The sequence below is a fragment of the Martes martes genome, assembly GCF_963455335.1.
Source record: "Martes martes genome assembly, chromosome: 16".
Taxonomy (NCBI): domain Eukaryota; kingdom Metazoa; phylum Chordata; class Mammalia; order Carnivora; family Mustelidae; genus Martes; species Martes martes.
In genome coordinates this window covers 32,547,205-32,571,313 of record NC_137904.1, presented here as the reverse complement: position 1 = coordinate 32,571,313, position 24,109 = coordinate 32,547,205, and the positions used below count along the sequence as shown (strand labels likewise).

Genomic DNA, 24,109 nt, shown 5'->3' with positions numbered 1-24,109 from the left:
TGCCTGGAAAAAAACCTGGTGGATTGTGTTGCTAATAGGGAAGACTGTGGAAGAGACAGGGATTTCTCATTTAAGGGAAGGACTTTTTCAGAATGAGGGAAAGAAGCAGTCAACCACTATACTTGCTTTATCTAATTGGACACTTACAACAATCCCATGCGTTGATGCAATTACTACTACATGCTACCTACGTTAGAGGGACAGACTGAAGTTAATAAATTTCTCCAGGGGGCGCCTGGGTGGCTCAGTGGGTTAAGCATCTGCCTTAGGCTCAGGTCATGATCTCAGGATCCTGGGATCAAGCCCTGCATCCCGCTCTCTGCTCAGCAGGGAGCCTGCTTCCCCCATCTCTCTGCCTGCCTCTCTGCCTACTTGTGATCTCTCTCTGTGTCAAAAAAATAAATAAAATCTTTTTAAAAAGAAAAAAAAAAATAAATTTCACCAGAACCCACAGCTAGTAAATAGCAGACCAAGGTGTCAACTCTAGAGCATACACTTCCCTCACAGCCCCCAACCTTTAAAGATGACCTTTAAAGATGACCCCCAACCTTTAAAGATTTAGAGCTCAAAGTGAAAGCTTGGCCACTGTAGATCCCAAAGAAGAAAATCAAGGAGGAAATACATGGTACATAGCTAGAGTGGAAGAAAGAGAAATTAACTGTGATCTGGGAAGGTACTTCTGAGACCAGGAAGCAATCTCAAAGCTTCAATAGCAGGGAAGGAAAGGCGGCACACTCTCAGCACTCTCAGGAGATATGACTTTCTTTTTTTCTTTTTCTTTTCCTTTTTCCCCCCTTTCTTTCTTTCCTTCTTTCCATTCTTTTCTTTCTATTTCTTTTAGGTTTAAGTAATCTCTACACCCAACGTGGGCTCGAATTCACAACCCTGAGATCGAAGGTTGCATGCTCTATTGACCCAGTCAGCTCAGCACCCCTCATTCCTTCTTTCTTCTCATCTCTCCTACCCTTCACACCAGCCTCCCTCAGCAAAGATTTTGCCTCACACTGGGCACAGAACTAGAAGCTATCATTTGAAAAACCCTCACTATGGTCTCATTACACAGACGAACCTACCTTTCCACAGCCTACCTTTCCACTCCCCATCAACTCTGGCCAACTCAAAAGTCCTGCCCCTGGAAACGACTCTCTCCTAAATCGCAGTTTCTTTTGCTCTATCCAGTCCTTCCATCTGCTCTGAGACTTGTTCTCCCACCTTTATTTTCTTTTTTTAATATTTATTTATTTGAGAGAGGAGAGAGAGTGCACGGGGGGTGGGGAGGGAGAATCAGACTCCCCACTAAGCAGGGAATCCAACGCAGGGCTCTATCCCAGGACCCTAGGATCATGACCTGAGCCTAAGGCAGATGCTCAATGGACTGAGCCACCCAAGTGCCCCATGTTCCCCCATCTTTAATTCTCCCATGTCCCTATCTATAACCCACACCCTACATCTCCTCCCCGCTCCAATGCATATCTACCTCTATACTTTCCATCACAGCTTGATCTTCTGGGAACTCTTTCCACCCACTGGCAAGCCCTCACATCCCTTCATTGATCAGCCCATCCCAAACCAGTTTCTGTATCTGTCACAAGACCAATAAAGTCACCACTAAATGCCACGGATACCTTTCTAGCTGTATCTTAATCTCTCATATGCTTTCTACACATTTCTCTATCCCACTTTCCTTCCTTGGCTTTGATCAAGCATATTCATCTGGTTTCCATCGTACCTGTTTGGCTCCCCCTTCTCAGTCTGCTTTGGGAGTTCTGTCTGTTAAAGGTCAGAAATTTCTCCTAAATGTGCCCTAAACTTAATTCTACCAACACTTCCTACCACATTGCCCTACCTAATTCAGTTACTCCTCCATTCTCCCCATCTTAACATAAGGAACCATTTGCTCAAGCCATGAAACTTGACAATTATCCCTCACTCATCTGAATCAATCCCCCAAATCCTGCCAATATTAAATTTCTTTCAAATCTAGCCAGCTTCTCTTTCTTCATCACCATCGCGACCTTCCCTACTGTCTAGATGAATGCAGTAGGTGCCCAACCAGGCCTTACACTTGCCACCTCAACCCTGCCCCAATCTAACTGCCACAGAGCTGTTAGTAACCTTAAACCACAAAGCAGATCAAAGCCACTCCTCCCTCCTTTTTTTCCTTAAGTTTTTATTTATGTACTTGGCAGCATACCCCCACAAGCCCGGGGGGGGGGGCAGGCAGAGGGAGAAGAAGCAGACTCCCACCTAAGCAAGAAGCCCCATAGGGCCCAGTCCTGGGATCCCAACTTGAGCTGAAGACACTCAACCTACTGAGCCACCCAAGTACCTCCACTCTCCTTTCAATAGGCAGCCCACCACTCTTACTTAAACAAAACTACCCCAGCTACCCACCCAAATGCTATGAGTAAATTCTTGCTTTATTCTTAAAAACAAAAACAAAAAACTACATAAGCAGAAAATAACCCAAGAAAAAAATGATAAGCAAAAAAAGACTCACAAGACCACCTCCCAATAACAACTTACCCATACTAAGTAATATTAGCACCAAGCCAAACTTCCACCTTCACTCTTACTTATCAACAAGAGAACCACCTGCCAAAACCACTCAGACAGTATTCCTCCCCTCTAACCTCTGCAAATTAGAGGAAGAACGATCATCAATGACTAAGGGCTATTGTATAACACAACTCCCAAAGTCAGCTTCACGCTCAGGAAGGAATACTACATCTCCTCCTCGTGGTTTTGGGTACTCTATAAATTCAGAGAAGCTTCTCTAGTAACGAACTATAGAAATGATCCCTGAAAGTATAGTCTTAACTTCACGCCTCTGGCCTCGGGTAGGTCTATGGCGGCCGCACACTTCTCTTTGATGGCGACATTTTTCCACGTTCTTCCACTTTAGAAATATCACATAAACATAGTTTCAAAGTATTTTTTAATACACCACCTTTTAAAACACTCTGAATACTCTTAAGAGTCTTTTTTCTTTAAGAAAACTAAGTCTTCTACTTCCTAATTAGCCTATCACGGACCGACAGCCAATCAGAAGCTTGTCTTTCTGCCGCTAACACTTCCGGACTAGTTTAAGATAAGGGTGCGCTGGGGGGCGCCAATTAGTCCGACATCTCATGGATTACACGCCCCGTTTTCGGGTGAGAATTCTTTCTTTTTTTCTTTCTCTCTTTTTTTTTTTTTTTTTTTTTTGGACCTCTAAGGCCCTAAATTTGGAAAGCTAATAGTAAATTAATTTGATATTTTTAAAAAGATTTTATTTATTTGACAGAGAGAGAGATCACAAGTAGGCAGAGAGAGAGAGGAAGGGAAGCAGGCTCACTGCTGAGCAGAGAGCCCGATGCAGGGCTTGATCCCAGGACCCTGAGATCATGACCTGAGCTGAAGGCAGAGGCTTAACCCACCGAGCCACCCAGGCGCCCCTAATTTGACATTTTTACTTTAAGACCAGCTCCTGGTTACTAACTTGTCTGTGGACTTGAGGGGCACATAATTCACCTGGATAGGTTTCTTTCTTTTCCTTCTCCTTCTTTCCTTCCTTCCTTCCTTTCTCTCTCTCTTTCCTTCCTTCCACCCTCCCTCCTCCCCCCCTTTTTTTCCCCAAGATTTTATTTATTTGATAGAGACACAGCCAGAGGGAACACAAGCAGGGGGAGTATGAGAGGGAGAAGCAGGCTCCCTGCTGAGCTGGGAGCCTGATGCAGAGCTTGATCCCAGGACCCCAGGATCACCACCCAAGCATAAAGCAGATACTTAACCAACCGAGCTACCCAGGTGCCCCTTATTTTTTTTTCTTTCTTTCTTTCTTTCTTTCTTTCTTTCTTTCTTTCTTTTTTTTTTTTTTTTAAGATTTGGGTTGTTTTTCAAAACAGTGTATCCAGGTGTAGAGAGCAAAATGGAGTCTCTCATATCAAGCAGGAGCCTGTGTCAAGCAATGACACAAGCAATTAAGGTACTGTAGCTAGAAAACATTGCTCAGACCAATCTCAGCTGACACCCCAGAACTGATAACAACTAGAACCAGAGGAGGTCTGCAGAGACCCAAAATTGATTAAATCCCTTTAACAAGGAAGAATTTTGGCAGGAGACAGTCAGACTCTTCAGACCTGACCCCCCTATGTCTGACCACTTGAAAAAGGCAACTGCCTCCAAAAGGTCTGCTTGGTTGATCTCCAAACAGAACAGAGATCTTTCACTGTTTGAACATCAGAAGCAAAAAGTGCCCAGTGCTGACCTGGACCAGATGGAGGCCTTATCTCTACTGCACTTTGCGTTTGGTTGGTTAACTTTCTGCACACTTTTGGGTATCTTGTGTGTTGTGGGGCTTGTATTCTGTCCTGTCCGTGTGCTGTATAAGAAGCCAAGCTTAGGGGCGCCTGAGTGGCTCAGTGGGTTAAAGCCTCTGCCTTTGGCTCAGGTCATGATCTCAGGGTCCTGGGATTGAGCCCGCATCGGACTCTCTGCTCAAGCAGGAAGCCTGCTTCCCCCTCTCTCTCGGCCTGCCTCTCTGCCTACTTGTGATCTCTGTCAAATAAATAAATTAAATTAAAATCTTAGGGAAAAAAAAAAGCAGCCAAGCTTAATCCCATGGTGAACTGTCTTTGAGTTTGGAATCCTGAACAGCTTTATAATTGTGATTTAACTTTGCTTTATGATTGAATAAAGCTGACTTTGTGGAAAGAAACAACTCGTGTGTGTGCCTTCATAGCGTGCTCATGAAACCAAGCCAGTCTTAAATGGGGGAATCTGGAAATTTATTTTGACAGGTGGGGATACTCACCACTATACTAACGAGGAATCGCACTGGAAATTTATTTTGAAAAGCAATTTCCCCTTCATTTTTTAAAAGATTTTATTTATTTATTTGAGAGAGAATGTGAGCACGAATGGTGGGGAGGGACAGAGGGAGAGAGAAAAGCAGACTCCTCGCTGAGCAGGAAGCCCGACAAGGGGCTGAATCCCAGGACCCTGAGATCAGACCTGAGCCGAAGGCAGATGCTTAACTGACTGAGCTACCCAGGTACCCCCCTCTATTTTTTTTTTTAATTTAAAAGATTTTATTTATTTGACAGACAGAGATCACAAGTAGGCAGAGAGGCAGACAGAGAGAGAGGAGGAAGCAGGCCCCCCGCTGAGCAGAGAGCCCAATGCGGGGCTCCATTCCAGGACCCTGGGATCATGACCTGAGCCGAAGGCAGAGGCTTTAACCCACTGAGCCACCCAGGTGCCCCTCTATTTTTTTAATTAGGAAAAAAATAACAAGTGTAGTGTGCTTACCTTGGGGGTTTGGGGTGTTGGGGGGGTCTGCTTTAATTGGTAATTATGTACATATTCATATCACAATTTTTGAATCTTATATTGTATTACCCTTATTTTAAATATTATCAGGCCTATCTAAACAGAGACCACAACTTTTTCAGTTTTCTTCTTGGTGCTGCTCAGTATCAAAATAAATAAAATTCAATCTAAACAAGTCTTATTATTATTTGTTTAAATAACTTGCCAGGTGAGTCTGACAGGTTGCACACCTTTACCCACCCACCCCCTGCCAAAAAATGGACTTAAATGTGATTTCTCTGGTTCATTAAAAAAGAGACAAATAAAAAAACAGAAACAAAACCAAAAAACCCTATCATTTCTCCAGTATGTTAATATGTTCCAGGCCTTGGGGCACCTGGGTGGCTCAGTGGGTTAAAGCTTCTGCCTTTGGCTCAGGTCATGATCCCTGGGTCCTGGGATCAAGCCCCACATCGGGCTCTCTGCTCAGCGGGGAGACTGCTTCCCTTCCTCTCTCTCTGCCTGCCTCTCTGCCTACTTGTGATCTCTGTCAAATAAATAAATAAAATCTTAAAAAAAAAAAAAAGTTCCAGGCCTTCTACTAAACCCTTTACATAGATCGCCCCATTTAATCTTAGAACTAACCCTAAGAGTCTGAGGAAATGGAAACTTAGAATGTTAAGTGGCTCACCCATGCCACAAGGCTGTCTCCTGCTGCCTTAAGCACTGACATTCCACCTTTCTGTATCTTATAAGTTCTTATCTTCTCCCATGTAACCCACAAAAGAGGTTCTTTGTGTTTTGCCCAAGACTAGAACTAGGTAAAACTTAATAAACTGACCTGACTAAAGTAAACCCATAAGTAAAGAAGTGTGCAGTAGAAGTATGGGGCAGGGGGGTGAGTTGCAGAAGTCGCCAAGGAAGAAAAGGGGGAATCCGGGGTGCACTGTCTGAAGAGCAGTGAGAAATAATTTAGGCATTTCTTACAAATGCTAAGAAAGGTTGACTGGGGATGAACTTTTTTTTCTTTTTCTTTTTTAGATTTTATCCATTTATCTGACAGAGAGGGAACACAAGCAGGGGGAGTGGGGGAGGAAGAAGCAGGCTTCCCAAAGAGCAGGGAGCCTGATGTGGGGCTCGATTCCAGGACCCCAGGATCATGACCTGAGCTGAAGGCAGTCCCTCAATGACTGAGCCACCCAGGCGGCCCAGGCATGAACTTCTTATTGATGGGAGTCAACTTAGCAATCAGAGGTGCTATGAAGAGGAAAAGGCTATGAATACAGCCTGTGTCCTGACTGGAAGGTCTTTTGGCCATTTCCTGACAGACAACCACCATGTATTTTGCCCACTGAATAGCACTCAGCAACTCTGTGACAGATCAAAAAGAAAATGAGACCAAAACTCCTTTCCTCAAGATTTCTAACAGAGCGAGTCATCAACTTGGTACTCAGTGACAAGCTAGGCTTCCCTAAAGGAACCTGAGATCTTACCCTGCATAACTTACACCCGTGCGATATATACACACATACAGAAACACCCTACTTCTGAGCACCAAAAAGAGTAGGGTAAAGTTTGGGAGAGGGGAGGAAAACATGATCCTTAACTATAAAATGTTGAAATAAGGAATTGGACTAACTAACCTGCTTTGAAAGTCCCTTCTAGCTCTGATATTCTTTTTTTAATATTTTATTTATTTATTTGATAGCACAAGTATGAAAAGCAGCAGGCAGAGGGAGAGGGAGAAGCAGAATCCCCACCAAGCAGGGAGCCTCATGCGGGGCTCGATCCTAGGACCCTGGGATCTTGACCTGAGCCAAAGGCTGGTGCTTAACTGACTGAGCCACCCAGGTGCCCCCTAGCTCTGATATTCTCAGATTGTCTTATTCATATATTCTTAACACGTCTATGAGGATGCCAGATCTGAGCTACACATCTGCCTACCTGATATCTAGTTGACTGACATCTTGAATTGAATGTCTCAGAAGCACCTTGAATTCAACATGTCCAAGCTAGTCTTGCCTGCTCCCTAAAACTAGGCCTCTTCCAGTTTCCTACCTTGGTGATGATACCACTGCCCACAAACCCGTCCAGGAGCACAAACAAGGGTTAGCTCTGACACCTTCTTTCACGCCAACCTGTCATAAGGCTGATAAGTTATCTCCCACATACCTCTCAAACCCCTCCACTGTTCTTCACCTCTACTATCTCCTTGGCTGGTCAAGTGATCATCTTTCAGCTGGACAGAGCTTAACCTACACTCATTCCTGCCCTTCTCCATTTCCCAAGCAGTGGCCTGGTTCCCTTTCAAATCTTTTTTTTCTTTTTCATGTTTTATTTATTTAAGTAATCTCTACACCTTACATGGGGCTCAAACTCATGACCCTTAGATCAAGATTTGCCTGCTCCTCCAAATGACCCAAGGTGCCCAAGGAAGGGGTCTTTCTTTTTTTTTCTTTCTTTTTTTTTTTTTTTTTTTAAGTAATTTCCACACCCAAAGCAGGGCTCAAACTCAAACTCAAACTCATGGCCCTGAGATCAAGTCATGTGCTCTTCTGACTAAGCCAACCAGGTGCCCTCCTTTTCAAACTTTAAATCGAATTATGTCAACTCTGAGAAGCAATTCTCCATGTCTCTCAGATTTTTGTACATCAGCTTTTCTTCTGGAGCATCTACTCCAGGATATCTGTATCATGAACAGACTTGGGAGCAAGAGACAGTGTCTCCCTCCAGAGCAAAGAGCACGTTTGTTTCCTAGCCAATACAATAAAGAATATTTCTCCCTCTGGGGACAATGTCAGGCAGGTTGTATGCCCATTATAGAAGACAGTTTCATGCTCTTGGCTTTCCAAAGCCTGTCTTCTGTCATGCAGCCTATGTTGTATACAGGCATACTTGGCCTTCTTTGCATCACTCTCTGGGAACTGGGGCTCCAGTACAAAAATTGTACTGAGCCATACTGCTATTGCCGGGAATAATAAACTGTCCTTCATCTCTGACCCAGGAATCTAGTATCCTCTGCCACCATCCACAAAACTCTGACAGGCTAACTTGATAGCTTGCAAATATAGTAGAACCTCAGATCTTGACGGTTACCTCACACACTTGCCTCTACCCTGCTGAAAATAGTTCACTGGCATCTCACTGCTCTCAGAAGGAAGGTGAAACACCTCACAATGGTTTCTAAAGTCCTATATGTCTCGGCTCTCCTCTTGTCTCTCCAATCTCATGCTTTAGCTCACATTTCCAGTTTTCACTGTCCCACACTCACCCACTTTCTTGGAGTCTCCTATTTGTTATGCTTCTACCAAAGAAGATCTTCCCACCTGTTGTTACTTTTTTTTTTTTTTAATTTATTTGACAGAGATCACAAGTAGGCAGAGAGACAGGCAGAGAGAGAGGAGGGAGCAGGCTCCCTGCTGAGCAGAGAGCCCGATGTGGGGCTCGATCCCAGGACCCTGGGATCATGACCCCAGCCGAAGGCAGAGGCTTTAACCCACTGAGCCACCCAGGTGCCCCCTGTTGTTACCTTTGCTAGAAATACACTTCCTTGCCTTCTTTCCCCAGTTAACCTATGATACTGTGATATAATAAGAAATATGTATTTTGGGGGCTCCTGGGTGGCTCAGTCAGTTAAGCAACTGCCTTTGGTTCAGGTCATGGTTCCAGGGTCCTGGGATCAAACCCCACATGGGGCTCCCTGCTCAGTGGGGAGCCCGCTTCTCCCTCTACCTTTGCCTGCCACTCCCCCTGCTGTGCACGCTCACTCTCTGTCAAATAAATTAAAAAACAAAAGAAAAAGAAAGGAAATATGTATTTTGGTCTTCAACCTGACTCCTGACCAGAGCTCCTAAAACTTTTGTAATTTCCTAAGTAATAACAGTGTTAGGAGCATCTTTTGTTTTATTATTTGTCTTTGATCCTGGTTCCTGACATATTTCCTGGGTGATAGAAGCATCTTTTGTTCTAATTAGATTACTCTTGGTGGGATTCAGGATGGAAGCTGGTTACCAGAAAGAAAAATCCAAGCTTGGAAATTTGAGGGGTGCCTGGGTGGCTCAGTCAAGTTAAGCGTCCAACTCATAATTTCAGCTCAGGTCATGATCTCAGGGTTATGCGAAAGAGCCCCAAGCCAGACTCTGCACTGGGTATGGAGCCTATTTAAGATTCTCTCTTTCCAGGGCGCCTAGGTGGCTCAGTGGGTTAAAGCCTCTGCCTTCGGCTCAGGTCATGATCCCAGGGTCCTGGGATAGAGCCCCGCATTGGGCTCTCTGCTTAGCAGGGAACCTGCTTCCTCCTCTCTCTCTCTCTCTGCCTGCCTCTCTGCCTACTTGTGATCTCTGTCAAATAAATAAAATCTTAATAAAAAAAAAAAAAGATTTTCTCTTTCCCTCTCTCTGTGCCCCTCTGACTTTAAGAAAAAAAAAAAAAAAAAAAAAAAAAAGCAGCCTGAAACTTTGAGCCCTACCCCATTATCTGGGGAGGAGGAAGGAGCTAGATGTAGGGGTAATGATCTTTTATGTGTAAGTGATGAAGCCTCCAGAAAAATTCCTGAAGTATGAGTTTGGAGAGCTTCTGGGTTGGTGCTGGGGAGAGTGGCACACTTGGACTGGAAATGTAAGCTTCACACCCCCTCCCCATACCTTGTCCTGTGCTTCTCTTCCTCTGGCTGTTCCTGAGCTGTATCCTTTTACAGTAAACTGGTGATCTAATAAGTAAACAGTTTTCCTGAGTTTTATGAACTGTTCTAGCTAATTATCAAGCCCAAGGAATGAGTTGTGGAAACCTCTGACTTGTAGTCAAGTCAGACAAAGTTCTGTGTAACCTGAAGACCCACTACTTAGGTCTGGTGTCCACGGTGTTGGGCAGAGTCAGTCTTGGGAAACCCAAGTACTTAAACTGTGGGATCTGATGCTATCTCCAGGTAGACAACATCAGAATTTAATCAAATTGTAAGACACTTACCTGGTGTTGGAGAATTGCTCAGTGTGGGGGAAAAAAAACCACATCTGAGTCAGAAGTATGGTGAGAGTAAAGAAAAAATAAGAGTTTTCCCTTTTTGGGTGCCTAGGTGGCTCAGTCGTTAAGCATCTGCCTTCAGCTCGGCTCATGATCCCAGGATCCTGGGAATAAGCCCAGCCCCGCTGAGGAGGGAAGCCTGCTTCTCCCTCTCCCACTCCCCCTGCTTGTGTTCCCTCTCTCTGTCTCTCTCTAGCAAATAAATAGATAAAATCTTGAAAAAAAAAAAAAAAAGAGCTTTCCCTTTCATCACTAATTTTTAAATCTTTAGATCTTGGGGAGTCTTCCTTTCTGATTCCCACACAGCTAGTACCCTTGCAGCAGTTATGATTTTCTTTTTCTTCGGGTGATTTTGCTACCCTATGTTCTACCTCTAGATGGTGAGAGGAGGGACTCTTACTCAGTAACCATTGAGTCTCCAGCCTTTAGCATTGCACATGGCTAGGAATGTGCTCAGTAAACACAAACCTATATGAGGTCACAAGGAAGTAAGTGACTATTAAAAGTAGAAGAATAATAAAGACTTGTGTTTCAGGAGAGGAAGAGAAGTGGAACACTTTTACATATATCAAAGAAGAAACTTTAGCTTAGAATACTGTTAAAGAGGGGCACCTGGTTGGCTCGGATGGTTAAGTGTCTGACTCTTGATTTCAGCTCAGGTCTTAATCTCACAGTCTTGAAATCAAGCCCTGTGTTGGGCTCCTCACTGGGCAAGGAGCCTAGTTAAAAAAAAAAAACAAAAAAAAAAACAAAAAAACGAACAAATGAACAAACAAAAAACTTTAAAGAACAGAGGAATAGCCCCAAACACCCAAATTGTGTGCCAGGCTCTGAAAGGCCTCAGTACACTAACCAGTTCTTAGCATTTCCATCAGGTCAGAAAATTTAAAAAAAAAAAAAATTTTTTTTAAAGGACACTTTAAAAAATAAAAGGTAATTCCTGATCAGGCCTCTATTGAGGAAAGGAAACCCACAAAACCCACACACACTTTTCTTATTGAGGAGATGGTTTAATGTGGCTACCCCCTCAGAAAAATCAGCAAACAAACTTTGCAAGCCAGCCCCTTCACGTAACGACTAATTTCCAGGGAGTGACATTAGATGTCATCTCTTTAAGAGCTCTGGATCCCAGAGTAGGAGGGAAGTTAGTGTCAGGTTTGTGTTCTGTGGAACCAGTTCAGTCCTCAATTAATGGCTGTGACATCTCGGGCAAATTCCTTAACCCTGTCAAAGAAAAATGGGTTCTCTCCCCAAACTAAGCACTGGGCAAACTGTATTCTGTGCCTCTGCTTGTAGCTTGAGAAAATCACTGTTGAGAGCAGCCAGGTTAAGATCAGAACCTTTCGTTGGGGCTTTGCTTCACCACTGTTTAACAGGTTCGTAACAGGTTTAACTGTTGGGGAATGAAAACTTGCTACTCCAAATAACTACAGATGTAGCCTCATCATTTGTTTTTTAGGTGTATTTTGTGTATGCCTCACTAAGAAAAATCCAAAACACCGAGTCTGGTAAAGATGTGGATAAACAGGGAGTCTCATTCATTGCTGGTGGGGATGCAAAATGGTATAGCCACCTCAGAATACAGTTTGGCAGTTCTTACAAAATTAAAAATACTCTTACCATAAATCCCAGCAGTTGCACTCCTTGGTATTTACTCAAAAGGAGTTGAAAACTTATGCCACACAAAAACGTGCACATGGTGGGGCACCTGGGTGGCTCAGTGGGTTAAGCCCTTAACGAAGGTTAAGCCTTCGGCTCAGATCATGATCTCAGGGTCCTGGGAACCTGCTTCCCCCTCTTTCTGCCTGCTGTTCTGCCTACTTGTGATTTCTCTCTGTCAAATAAATAAATAAAATCTGGAAAAAAAAAAGAAAGGAAAAAAAAAACCTGCACATGAGGGATGCCTGGGTGACTCAGTCGGTTAAGCGTCTGCCTTTGGCTCACTTCAGGATCCCAGGGTCCTGGGGTCAAGTCCTGCATCAAGCTCCTTGCTCAGTGTGGAACCTGCTTCTCCCTCTGCCTGCCACTCCCCCCGCTTGTGCTCGCTCTATGACAAAGAAATTACATCTTAAAAAAAAAGAAAAAACTGCACACGAGGGGCACCTGGGTGGCTCAATTGGTTAAGCCTTTGACTTCGGCTCAGGTCATGATCTCAGGGTCCTGGGATCAAGCCCCTCATCAGGCTCTCTGCTCAGTGGAGAGCCTGCTTTCCCCTCTCTCTCCCTCTGCCTGCCTGTCTGCCTACTTGTGATCTCTGTCAAATAAATAAATAAAATCTTTAAAAAAACTGCACATGATATTTACAGCAACTTTATTCATAATTGCCAGAACCTGGAAGCAACCAAGATGTTCTTCAATAGATGATGGATAAACTGTGGCACATCCAGACAATAAATATTATTCAGCAATAAAAATGAATGAGCTATGAAGCCAACAAATGACACAAAGGAACTTTAAATGCATATTGCTAAAAGAAAGAAGCCACCCTGGAAAGGCTACATTCTTTGGTTTCAACTAAATGATATTTTGGAAAAGACAAAAATATAGAGACAGTAAGAAAAAAAGTCAGTGGCTGCCAGGGTTCACATAAAGGGATAAACAGGAGGAGGATAAAGGATTTTTAGGTCAGTAAATTATTCTGTATGATACTTAATGGTGGAAATAACATACATCTGTCAAAATCCACAGAACTATATAGAACAAAGAGCAAATCCTTTAAAGTTTACACTATGAACTTTGGTTAATAATGAAAAAAACTGAACTAGTGTAAACTCTGAACTTTAGCTCAACATTCACTAAAAAGAAACAAACCATGCATTAAAACTATACATTTATTACATATATGTGTGTGTGTGTGTGTGTGTGTATACATGTAAAATATACATATTATTAAACCTGTGGTTTCACGGGGCACCTGGGTGGCTCAGTGGGTTAAAGCCTCTGCCTTCAGCTCAGATTGTGATCCCAGGGTCCTGGGATCGAGCCTCACGTCGGGCTCTCTGCCCAGCAGGGAGCCTGCTTCTTCCTCTCTCTGCCTGATTCTCTGCCTACATGTGATCTCTGACTGTCAAATGAATAAATAAAATCTTAAAAACAAAACAAAACAAAACTGTGGTTTCAGGGATATCTTGTTCAAAACACAGATGAAGTAAATAGTGGGATTACCTACTACAAGCAGGCCCAGAACTAAAGGGTGAAATGATTGGTGTGCCAGTGAATGATTTATGAACCACATAACTTCATAGGATCTAAGCACTGGAAAATACTGATAACAGGCCCTTAAATGACTACACATGTACTCTCCAGTAAGAGCATTAGAGTTTTTTCAGGAAACAAAAACAAAAAAGAAAAAACAAAACAAAAAGAGAAGCCTCAGGCAGGGTATAAAAAGACCCCCACCTATCCCGGCAAGGGGCACGCTTATTTTCAAGCAGACTCCCCACTGGGCAGGGAGCCTGAGGTGGGACTTGATCCCAGACAGAACCTGAGGGGAAGGCAAACACTTCACCAACTAAGCCAACCCATGCGTCCCTTTACAAACCAGTATAGTTAATAATACTGCACTAATTTGAAAGTCACTAAGAGTGTATCTTAAACCTGCTTTAGGATCATCACACAGACAAAAAATTCTTTACATATAGTGACATATTAACTAGACATTGTGGTTATCATTTTGCAATACATACAAACATGGAATCGTGTTGTATAACACCTAATATAATGTTTATGTCAATTACAGCAAAACTTTTTCAAAAAACTTGAAAATTTATATATTCACAACCAAAAGTTAAAATTCAATAGAAAACTTCACAATAAAAAGTAAATAGCCCTAAATTCTCTGGTGAGAATTTAAAAAAAAAAAAAAAAAAAAAGGAGAACTCCAAGGATTAATTTAGGAGGTCCAATATCTAACTAAAGAAAGTTCTAGAAAGACATGACTGCAGCAAAGCTGGAGAGAAACAATTTATATATAAAATACAATTAATAGAAAAGCCTGGGTGGCTCAGCGGGTAATCGTGAGGCTCTTGTTTCTGGCGGGGGTCGACTTACTAGAACTCTATCACTCTGGGCCTGAAGCCTAAATAATTGACTAAGATTGTCTCCTTCCTCTAGCGCTCTCACTCTCTCTAAAAGCAAACTTCAAAAGGACAAAAACCCCATCTTGAAAAACAAATTTCCACACATAAAACATTCCCACACACGACCAGAAACAAATACTGCTAAAACTCAGAAAAACAATGCTTGAGAACTCAGTACCTGCTAACTTCCTTTATAAAGAAGGAAATTCTTTAAATAAACTTAAACCGGGCTGCGTCTGGGTGGCTCAGTGGGTTAAGTAAGCCTCTGCCTTCAGCTCAGGTCATGATCCCAGGGTCCTGGGATCCAGCCCATCTGGCTCTCCGCTCAGCAGGGAGCCTGCTTCCTCCTCTCTCTCTGCCTGCCTCTCTGCCTGCTTGTGATCGCTCTCTCTGTCAAATAAATAAATAAAATATTTTAAGAAAAGAAAGAAAGAAAAAGAAAAGAAACTTAAACCGGGACGCTTGCAAGGCTCAGTCGGCTAAGCAACAGCCTTCGGCTTCTGTCATGATCCCAGCGTCGTGGGACGCATCGGTCTCCTTGTCCAGCAGGAAGCCAGCCTCTTACTCGGACAAATAAAATCTAAAAAAAAAAAAAAGAAAGAAAAGAAAAGAAAAAAATAGGGGCACCTGTGTTGGACTGCTGCCTTCGGCTCGGGTCACGGTCCTGACCGTATGGACCTGAGATTGAGCACCGCAAGGGCTCCCCCCTGAAAGGGGAGCACGTCCGTTTTTCTGCCACTCTCTCTGAGCTTTCTCCCTATCCGTCTGTGAAGCAAATAAATGAAACCCTTAAGAAAAATAAAAAATAAAAATCAAACCAGAAGCGCATCAACACAAAAAAACCTTCCGCTAAAAACAAAGATGCAAAAAAGACTAAAACACTGACTTTATGCACAAAAGATTAGAAACAAACCACTCAGACGGCATCCCTTCCCTCTCACCTTTCCAAAAAGGAAAAGCAGAACGATCATCAATGACAAAGGGTAATTGCAAAACAAACAACACCCAAAGTCAGCTTCACGCTCAGAAAGGAATACTACACCTCCTCCTCGTGGTTTTGGGTACTCTACACGTTCAGAGAAACTTCTCTAGTAAAAAACTATAGAAATGATCCCTGAAAGTATAGTCTTACTCACAAAAACCACGGCCTGGGCTAGGTCAATGGCATCTGCACACTTTGTACTCATGGTGATATTTTTGTCAACTCATCTGCAACTCGCGCATCTTATTTTATATTTCATGATAATTCGGTCAAATAGCAAAGTTTAAAACACCTTTTTTTCGCCTGTAAATCTTCCAGCAACACTTAAATCAGTAACAATACTCTTTAGCATGCGGCTTCCTAGCAGCCAATCACACGCTGTATGCCTCTGACTCCAACCCGGAGGGATCAGTATTGCCCCGCCCACCACCACCTGGGTCTCGGTCGGGTGGCACCGCCCCACTCTAGGCTAAGAAAATGTTGACGCCGCAGGTCAGCATCGGACTGTCTCTCGCTTGCTACAAAAAGTCCGCCGACTTGAAGAGACCAGTTCCCTTTGCCTCGAGAGAGAGGCTGGAGGAGGAGGCAAAGAGAGAGGTAAGAACTGGTGTACACTTCTAATACCACATAATAATAATCATAACCACCATGATTTATTGAATACCTACTTGATAACATTTTGATCCGTTGTTTCATTTCATCCTCTAAACAACTGAAGAAGGGTGTCATTACTTCCTCATTCTTACAGATGCAGGCTATAACGTCATACAGCTGGGCAAACCTAGGTATGTCTGGTACTAAATCAAATCCGGATTCTTTCTTGTAAGACAAAGTGGTCTTCCTCAGGAGGTCTAGTTTCCAATCAAATTAATTTCTCTAATAAAGCACTAAATACATTATCACTTAAAGTTCAGTCCTGAATGTTTCACCTTCCTGACTTGTAAACCTCAGAAGCAGCCTACCTGTTTATCTGTGGCAAAAGTTAATCCCAGTTTCTCCTCAAAGAACACATGTACCTTATATATGAAGTGTGTAACTTTTTATCACTAAACTTGTAAAAATACTTCTCCCCCACATCTTCTAGGATGCCAGGAAGCACAGTGCCATGCAGACATGTGGTTTTCTGAACCAACACATTTTTCAGGGCTTCATAGTAACATGACTAAAAAGCATGAAATTCATCTCATCTAACCACTTTTAAAAAAAAATACATAAGAAATCTTATGCATTTTTTTTTAGATTCTATTTATTTATTTGACACAGAGAGAGATCACAAGTAGGCAGAGAGTCAGGCAGAGAGTTGGGGGAGAAGCAGGCTCCCTGCTGAGCAGAGAGCCTGATGCGATGCGGGGCTCCATCCTGAGATCATTACCCGAACCAAAGGCAGCGGCTTAATCCACTGAGCCACCCAGGCGCCCCTCATCTAACCACTTCTAACACAATCTCCTCAGAGACAGTCAAATGCTCTGTACTTAAATTCTGTCAGAAAGGGACAGTGTTTGGGCAATCTGCCCAGGTCTGAGACATATCCCCATTTTCTTATATACAGAAGTTATAAAGTGCCTTCCAATCACTTTCATCCAAGAGCCTGTCTCTGGTTTGGATCCTTCCATATCTAACACTTTTCCATTGTCCATTCCTCCAGCGTTTCTAGGAACCCCTCGCCATCCATGCCATACGCTGGCCTCTTAAGAGCACACTCTTCAACTGCATGTGGGTCTATCACTCCAGCACATTCAATTTTTTAAAAGATTTTATTTTTTTAAGTAATCTTAAAAAAAACACCCAATGTGGGGTTTGAACTCACAACCTGGAATCAAGAGTCACATACTTCACTGACTGAGCCAGCCAAGCACCCCCAACTCAACTCTTTTTCTTTGTTAAGGTCCTGGCCTAAATATAGCTTCCTGTAAGAGTTTTCCCTTGAGTACTCCCCAGACAAGGAGGCTGAGAGTAGGTACTTCTTTGCGTCCTATACTTCTCAGTACTGTAATTACTTATGTCTGCTGCTTGTGCTGGGTTATACTCCTGGAAGGCATAGGCCACACATCTGTCCTTGGTGTTCTTTTTCTTTTTTTCTTTAAGATTTTATTTATTTGGGGCGCCTGGGTGGCTCAGTGGGTTAAAGCCGCTGCCTTCAGCTCAGGTCATGATCCCGGCGTCCTGGGATCGAGCCCCACATCGGGCTCTCTGCTCAGCAGGGAGCCTGCTTCCTCCCTTCTCTCTCTGCCTGCCTCTCTGCCTACTTGTGATCTGTCTGTCAAATAAATAAATAAAATCTTTAAAAAAAAAAAGATTTTATTTATTTATTTGAGAGAGAGAACGCACAAGCAGGTGGAGGATCAGTTAGAGGGAGAAGCAGGCCTCCTGCTGGGCAGGGTGCATGACACAGGGCTCAATCCCAGGACTCTGGGATCATGATCTGAGCCAAAGGCAGATGCCTAACCAACTGAGCCATCCAGGTACCCCTGTCCTTGGTGTTCTAACCTCAAGGGTCAATTAATATACATGTAATTAAAAGTGAATAAAATCTGATTTGAGGGTTCTAGAACTCAGGAACTCATCTTTTGGGTTTTAGAACTCATATAATCTATATAACTGAACTAAGTAGGATACAATCAGGAAACATTTTTCCCCCTTTTACTGCCCTTAAGTCAAGTATGCTCTTTTGGTTGACTCTCCTTTTCCCTCTCCGGAGAGGCATCTCAGGCAGATTCCATAGTCTTTTAAGTCACTTTGAGACCTTCAAGCACAGTCTCATTTCAGGTAATAAATTGTCCAGTCCTGTTGAAATCAAAACCTCTTCCTTGCTCTTCCACTCCTCTGATTTCAAGGCTATTTCTGGCAACTCTAGAGCTGGAGGGGGAAGACCAATAAGATGACAAGGGTCAAGGCCTTCAAACATAGCTGATCCTCTTTGTAGCTTTCAGCCTCTTCCTAGTGCCTGCTCTTCCGTGGGAGGGGTTAGTGGACCCTTCAGGTAACTCCACGACACTTCGCAGTACCCTAATGTGGCCAGTGCCCTCTCCTGATGACTTCTTGCTGTTTCTCCAGCCTCTGTTGGGATTCTTCCTGCCTTCATAGGGTGAGGTCCTTTAGATGATTCAGCTACCCTCTACAGAGTCTACTTACCCCACTAAGTGGTAGAAGTGTGTAGCTAATCCAACTGCTGTTCTCTCATGTTTACCCAGTCATCAAGGGCTGCTATTAGGAAGGAGGCAGATGGCAGTCCTCCTGATCTCTAAATTCCAGGTAACATGCCAGGTTCTCTTCACACCACCTTGGTGGCAGCTGGCATGGGCTGACATTTCTACTGTTCAGCAGGCTGAGACACAGACTCCTAACTATCCTGCTTGCAAGTTCTACAATTCTCTCCATCACGTTCACCTGAAGGACCTCTTATTTGGTTTGAAGCTGGGAAGGAGGGGAAAAGCCACAGCTTTCTATTCCTGCGAACGTCTTTTAGAGAATTGTTTCCACGGACACTCCCACCACTACCCCATTGCCTTCTCCTAGATAGGCCTGAGGTGGATGATGGAATTAAAGATCCAAGGACCATTTCGGCCATCTCCTAAGAAGCTCTGGTTTAGACCGTCGGGGAACTTGTCACCTTATCACCCCTTGTTCTCCACTCTGAAGCTTTAGATGAAATTCCCAGACACAGTTGAAATCCTACTTCATATCCAGTTACACATGTCAACCCCATCACCTGCTGTAGCTTAATGGCAAGAATTTGAAGATGCAGAATGTTCAGATGTCTAAGATATAAATGTTCTAATACTCTGCTTTTCACAATGGAGAGTGTGGATAGAAGACACTAGAAGTCATAGCATACCTAAGCTGAACATCTATTTTTGTTTGTTTATTTGTTGTCTGAAAGAGAGAGAGCTTACACATACACAGAGGGAGAGGGAGAAGCAGACTCCCCGCTGAGCAGGGAGCCCGATGTAGGGCTTAATCCCAGAACCCTGGGATCATGACTGGGCCCAAAGGCAGATGCTTAACTGACTGAGCCACTCAGGCACCCTCTGAACATCTGTTTTCATGTTAACATGCACATGAATGTGTTATGGAATAAAATGCAAAGTTTTGAGGGGAAAAAAACCAACAGGACCTTTCAAATAAATTACTGACCTCACTATCAGCTACTTCATCCATAGACTCTAGGGGTGGTACATGGAAACATTTGAGAACTTTCTGAATGAATTATTTTGTGGGATAGTTGGATCCTGCAAAAATTGGAGTTACCTTTCTGGAAGTCCTCAGGAGTGCTTATGAAGTAAATGGAGAAACTGCAGTGAAATTAGGTCACCCTGACTGTTTCACAAACAGCTGAGAGAAGCTTCATAAACCTCTCTTTATACTAAGAAGGGAGGCGGGGAATTCAGCAGGACTTCTGGTTACTCAACAACAACAACAACAACAACAAAACAAAACCAGGTCTGAATCTGTAGATCAAGGGCCAAACACCAGCAGAGGTTTTGTCCATGTATGGTTTAGTGTTTGTTCTTCTGGAGATTGCCTGAGCTACATTTGTTATTTCCATCTGCCTTGTGGGCCAAGCTGCCTGTAATGTCCAGCAGAAAACACCCTGGAAACTAAAGCACCAAGTTCCTGGGAGGAGCAAAGAAGGGGAGAGCTGTGAAAGCTGCTCTAGTCACTCCACCACAGGCTTTAGGAGACTGATTAAAGGAGAAAAGGGAATTAGGCAGAATTAAAAGTGGATGGCTGGGGCCTGAGGAGAAATCTGGAGTCTTAACAGTTGGAAGACCTTATGGTTCCCTAGCACAAAACAAAACAGTCTCCAAACAACAATTTAAGACCTCTACTGAGCAATATAACTGCCCTTGTAGGGAAAATCTCATCTCAAATTTAACTTTCAATTTCCCCAAGAACTCATAGCTTTATCATGTACCTGATTTTCCTTCCAAAACTATTCAGAAATGTGAATCAAGTTGCATCTGCAATTTTAACACAGTGCTTACCTTTCTTAAGAATCTTCTTCACTTTCATATAGTTCCCTTGTTTGACATATTCATGAAGTTGAGCTTCCAAGGAGTCATTTCTTAAGGAACCAAGTTGAACGGGACAGGGAACTGGAAGATGAACAGCCCGAGACATCCTGTTTCAAAAGAAAACAACATGCTTATTTTAACTCAGGCCTTCTGGCTAAGATCAAGTACAGAAATGCAATGAAGCAACCTAGATTCTTTTACATTCATTTCCCTTCTTGTCCACTTTCATTTATAATGAACATGATTAGGGGAACAGTTACTGTGGGTTAAAGCCTCTCCTTCGGCTCAGGTTATGATCCCAGGGTCCTGGGATCCAGCCCCACATCGGGCTCTCTGCTCGGCAGGGAGCCTGCTTTCTTGTCTCTCTCTGCCTGCCTCTCTGCCTACTTGTGATCTCTGTCTGTCAAATAAATAAATAAAATCTTTTAAAAAAAAGATTTTATTTATTCGTTTGAGAGAGAGAGCATGACTGGGGCAGACAGGCAGAGGGAGAGGGAGAAACAGACTCCCTGCTGAGCAGGGAGCCCAATGAGGGACTTGATCCCAGGACCCTGAGACCATGACCCAAACCAAAGGCAGACACTTTACCAAATGAGCCACCCAGGCACCCAAAACTCTACAAGATTAATGTTTATTCTCAATATTACTGGTGAAATTGAAAAACTGAATATATTTAGCACTAATTCCTAGGACTAAAAAGTGGTGGCTACTGGGAAGTAAAATTAGAAATATGTTTATCATTAAGAAAACTAGGAGCCTATTAACTTTGAAAGGTTAGTACATAAATGCAGTCACTATGTGGGGATGTAGAGAGTATAATGTAGTGGGTTAGGCTCACAGTTCAGACTCTAGTCTTGGCCCTGTCACCTCCTTAACTGTGACCTTGGAGAAATTATTTAACCTTGATAGGCCTCAATTTCTTCATACATAAAACTGGAGATAATAATAACCAGAAGGTTGCTGAGAGACTTAAATGAGCTAGTATGTGTAAAGTGCTTAAAACTGTGCCTGGCACCAAGCCCTGTGTAGTTGTTAGCTGTTGGTATGCACAGTAAAATCTATGCAGAGAAATTTTAACTTTCCACATGTGGCATACACACCTGACTATCATACAATCAAGTGCTTGTGGAATACCTGCCATGTGTCCTCAAATGTGACAGGTACTATGTAAGATGCCTAAAATTGGATCCCTGGAAACATAATGCTGGTATATAGCCGGGCAGACATGAGGTACTATGTTGGTGCTTCACAGACAGCGGATAAGAGAGGGAAGTCCCATCCACATGAATCAACAAACACGCATATCGGGCATAACTAAATATTACATGGAGAGACACAGAGGGTGTGAAAAGAGGTGAAGAGAAAGAAAAAGCCAAGAAGGCTAACACATTTGGTGCGTCTCAACAGCCAGGAAGCTCATGACAGAGTTTCTTTCCTTTATAAGGATAAATAATATTCCATTGTATGTATATACCACGTTTTGCTTATCTGTTTATCCATCAATGACACCTGGGTTGATTCTACCTTTGACTATTATAAATAACACTGCTATGGACATTTTAGTGTACAGTATCTTTTCAAATCCCCATTTTCCATTCTTTTGGGTATATACCCAAAAAGGACTAGTGGATCACATGATAATTCTTCTTGCACACTCCAAGCCCAGTGCAGAGCCCAACGTGGGGCTTGATCTCACAACCCTGAGATCATGACCTGAGCCGAAACCAAGATTTGGATGCTTAACCGACTGAGCCATCCACGCATCCCTCACCTGGTAATTCTATGTTTAATTTTTTGAGGAACTGCTATACTGTTTTCTATACTGGCTACACTGTTTGCATCCTCGCCACTAGTGCACAAGGGTTCCAGTTTTTCCAGATACTCACCAACAGTTATTTCCTGTTTTTCCTCCTTTTTTTTTTTTTTAAGAGATTTATTTATTTATTTGGGGGAGACAGAGAGAACTGGCAGAAGGGGCAAAGGGAGAGGGAGAGAGAATCTCAAGGCTAGATCCCGTGACTTGAGATCATGACCCGAGCTGAAACCAAGAGTGGACCCTTGGGGCGCCTGGGTGGCTCAGTGGGTTAAAGCCTCTGCCTTTGGCTCAGGTCATGATCCCAGGGTCCTGGGATTGAGCCCCACATCAGGCTCTCTGCTCAGCAGGGAGCCTGCTTCCTCCTCTCTCTCCCTGCCTGCCTCTCTGACTAGTTGCAGTCTCTATCAAATAAATAAATAAAATCTTAAAAAAAAAAAAAAAGAGTGGACCCTCAACCCACTGTACCACTTAGGTGCCCCTGTTTTTTCCCTTAATAATAGCCATCTTAATGGTTCCTGACCTCTTTATTTTTATTTACATTTCACAAATACATAACAGTATTCTTGGTATGGAAAGTTCAAATAATGGGGCACCTGAGCGGCTCAGCCGGTTAAGTGTCTGCCTTTAGTTCAGGTCCTGATATTAGGGTCCTGGGATCAAGCCCCATGTAGGCTCCCTGCTCAGTGGGGTGTCTGCTTTTCCCTCCACCACCCCCCTCCGCTTCTCCTCCGCTCCTCTCCCCCCTTCCGCTTGTGCACGCTCTCTCTCAAATTAAATCTTGGGGGAAAAAAAGTTCAGATAAAACCTTGAGATCCACTTCAGTGGCATAGGATTATTTTTTCCTAAAGCTCCAGAATACACACATCCCTTGAGGACTGAAGCGTGAATTGTGCTCATTATTTACACATTAACATTCACTCCCTTAGTATTTCTAATCTTTTTTCCTCTGGTAACCATCAGAACTTATCCTAAGTGGGGGCACCTGGGTGGCTCAGTCGTTGACCACCTGCCATACGGCTCGGCTCATGATCCCAGGATCCTGGGATCAAGCCCAACATTGGGGTCCCTGCCTGGCAGGAAGACTGCTTCCGAGTTCCAGCTTTCCGCAAAATAAATAAAATCTTTAAAGCAAAACAAAACAAAACAAAACAAAACCCAACTTACCCTAAGAAACTGGTCTCTAGAGAATAGTGGACCTTAAAATGTTACCAAGATTCACAACCAACACATGCAGAAGAAATTTTTTCTCTTTTCTGAGCAATTTCATTTTAAAAACTACAAGCAAAGAAAGACAGAAAAACAAGAGCGCAAGCAAGAAAAGAGAAAGCAGGGGACAAGCATGGACGCCCTACATAAAAAGAGCTTTCACCAACTTCGAAGGTGAAGGACCAAACACTGTCAACCACAAATCTCACAACTTGCAACAAACCAAAAAACACTTGGAAACTGTTTTTAAGACTTTTATCAGGGGAAAGCGCGAACGCAGTCCCCCACTACCACAAATTATGCAGTCGAGTTTCCCACATTTGGGGAAATCGCAGGGGTCAGCACATCCGGAGTGCAATGAATGAGCCTCGCCCGGGGAAAACCACCTTCATGATCATGGTATCTCCCCTGCCAGGTAAGTATGAGTTGAAGGCGGTGCCTGACTCTCCACCCTGGTCTGCAACACACCACACAGTTATGGTCAATTACATTCCAAGTTCTTTAGACCTTCAGTTCCAAACTGCAAGGTTAGTCACAAGACATGACCAGCGTACACCAGTGGATATGTAGTGGAAATTCTGCCTCGTGAAGAATAAGCTCGAACATGCAGTCACCGCGCTCTTCATCTCCATATGCCCGCCTCTTGTCCCTTGTCACTCTGACGTCACTTTGCTTGTTGGAGAAAGGGATAAATTCGTTC

General features: G+C 43.4%; 1 protein-coding gene across 2 annotated transcripts in view; it reads right to left on the bottom strand.

Annotated features, from left to right (window-relative positions):
• The window catches only part of TEX14 (testis expressed 14, intercellular bridge forming factor), a gene marked incomplete at its 5' end in the record, with an annotated part of 94,733 nt that extends 74,240 nt beyond the window's left edge, over window positions 1-20,493 (bottom strand). For both annotated transcript variants that reach the window (XM_080826964.1, XM_080826965.1), the window contains one exon: window positions 20,358-20,493. In XM_080826964.1, coding sequence (XP_080683090.1) covers window positions 20,358-20,493 — 136 coding nt within the window. The remainder of the gene's footprint in view (window positions 1-20,357) is intronic.
• Between the last annotated feature and the right edge of the window lie 3,616 nt (window positions 20,494-24,109).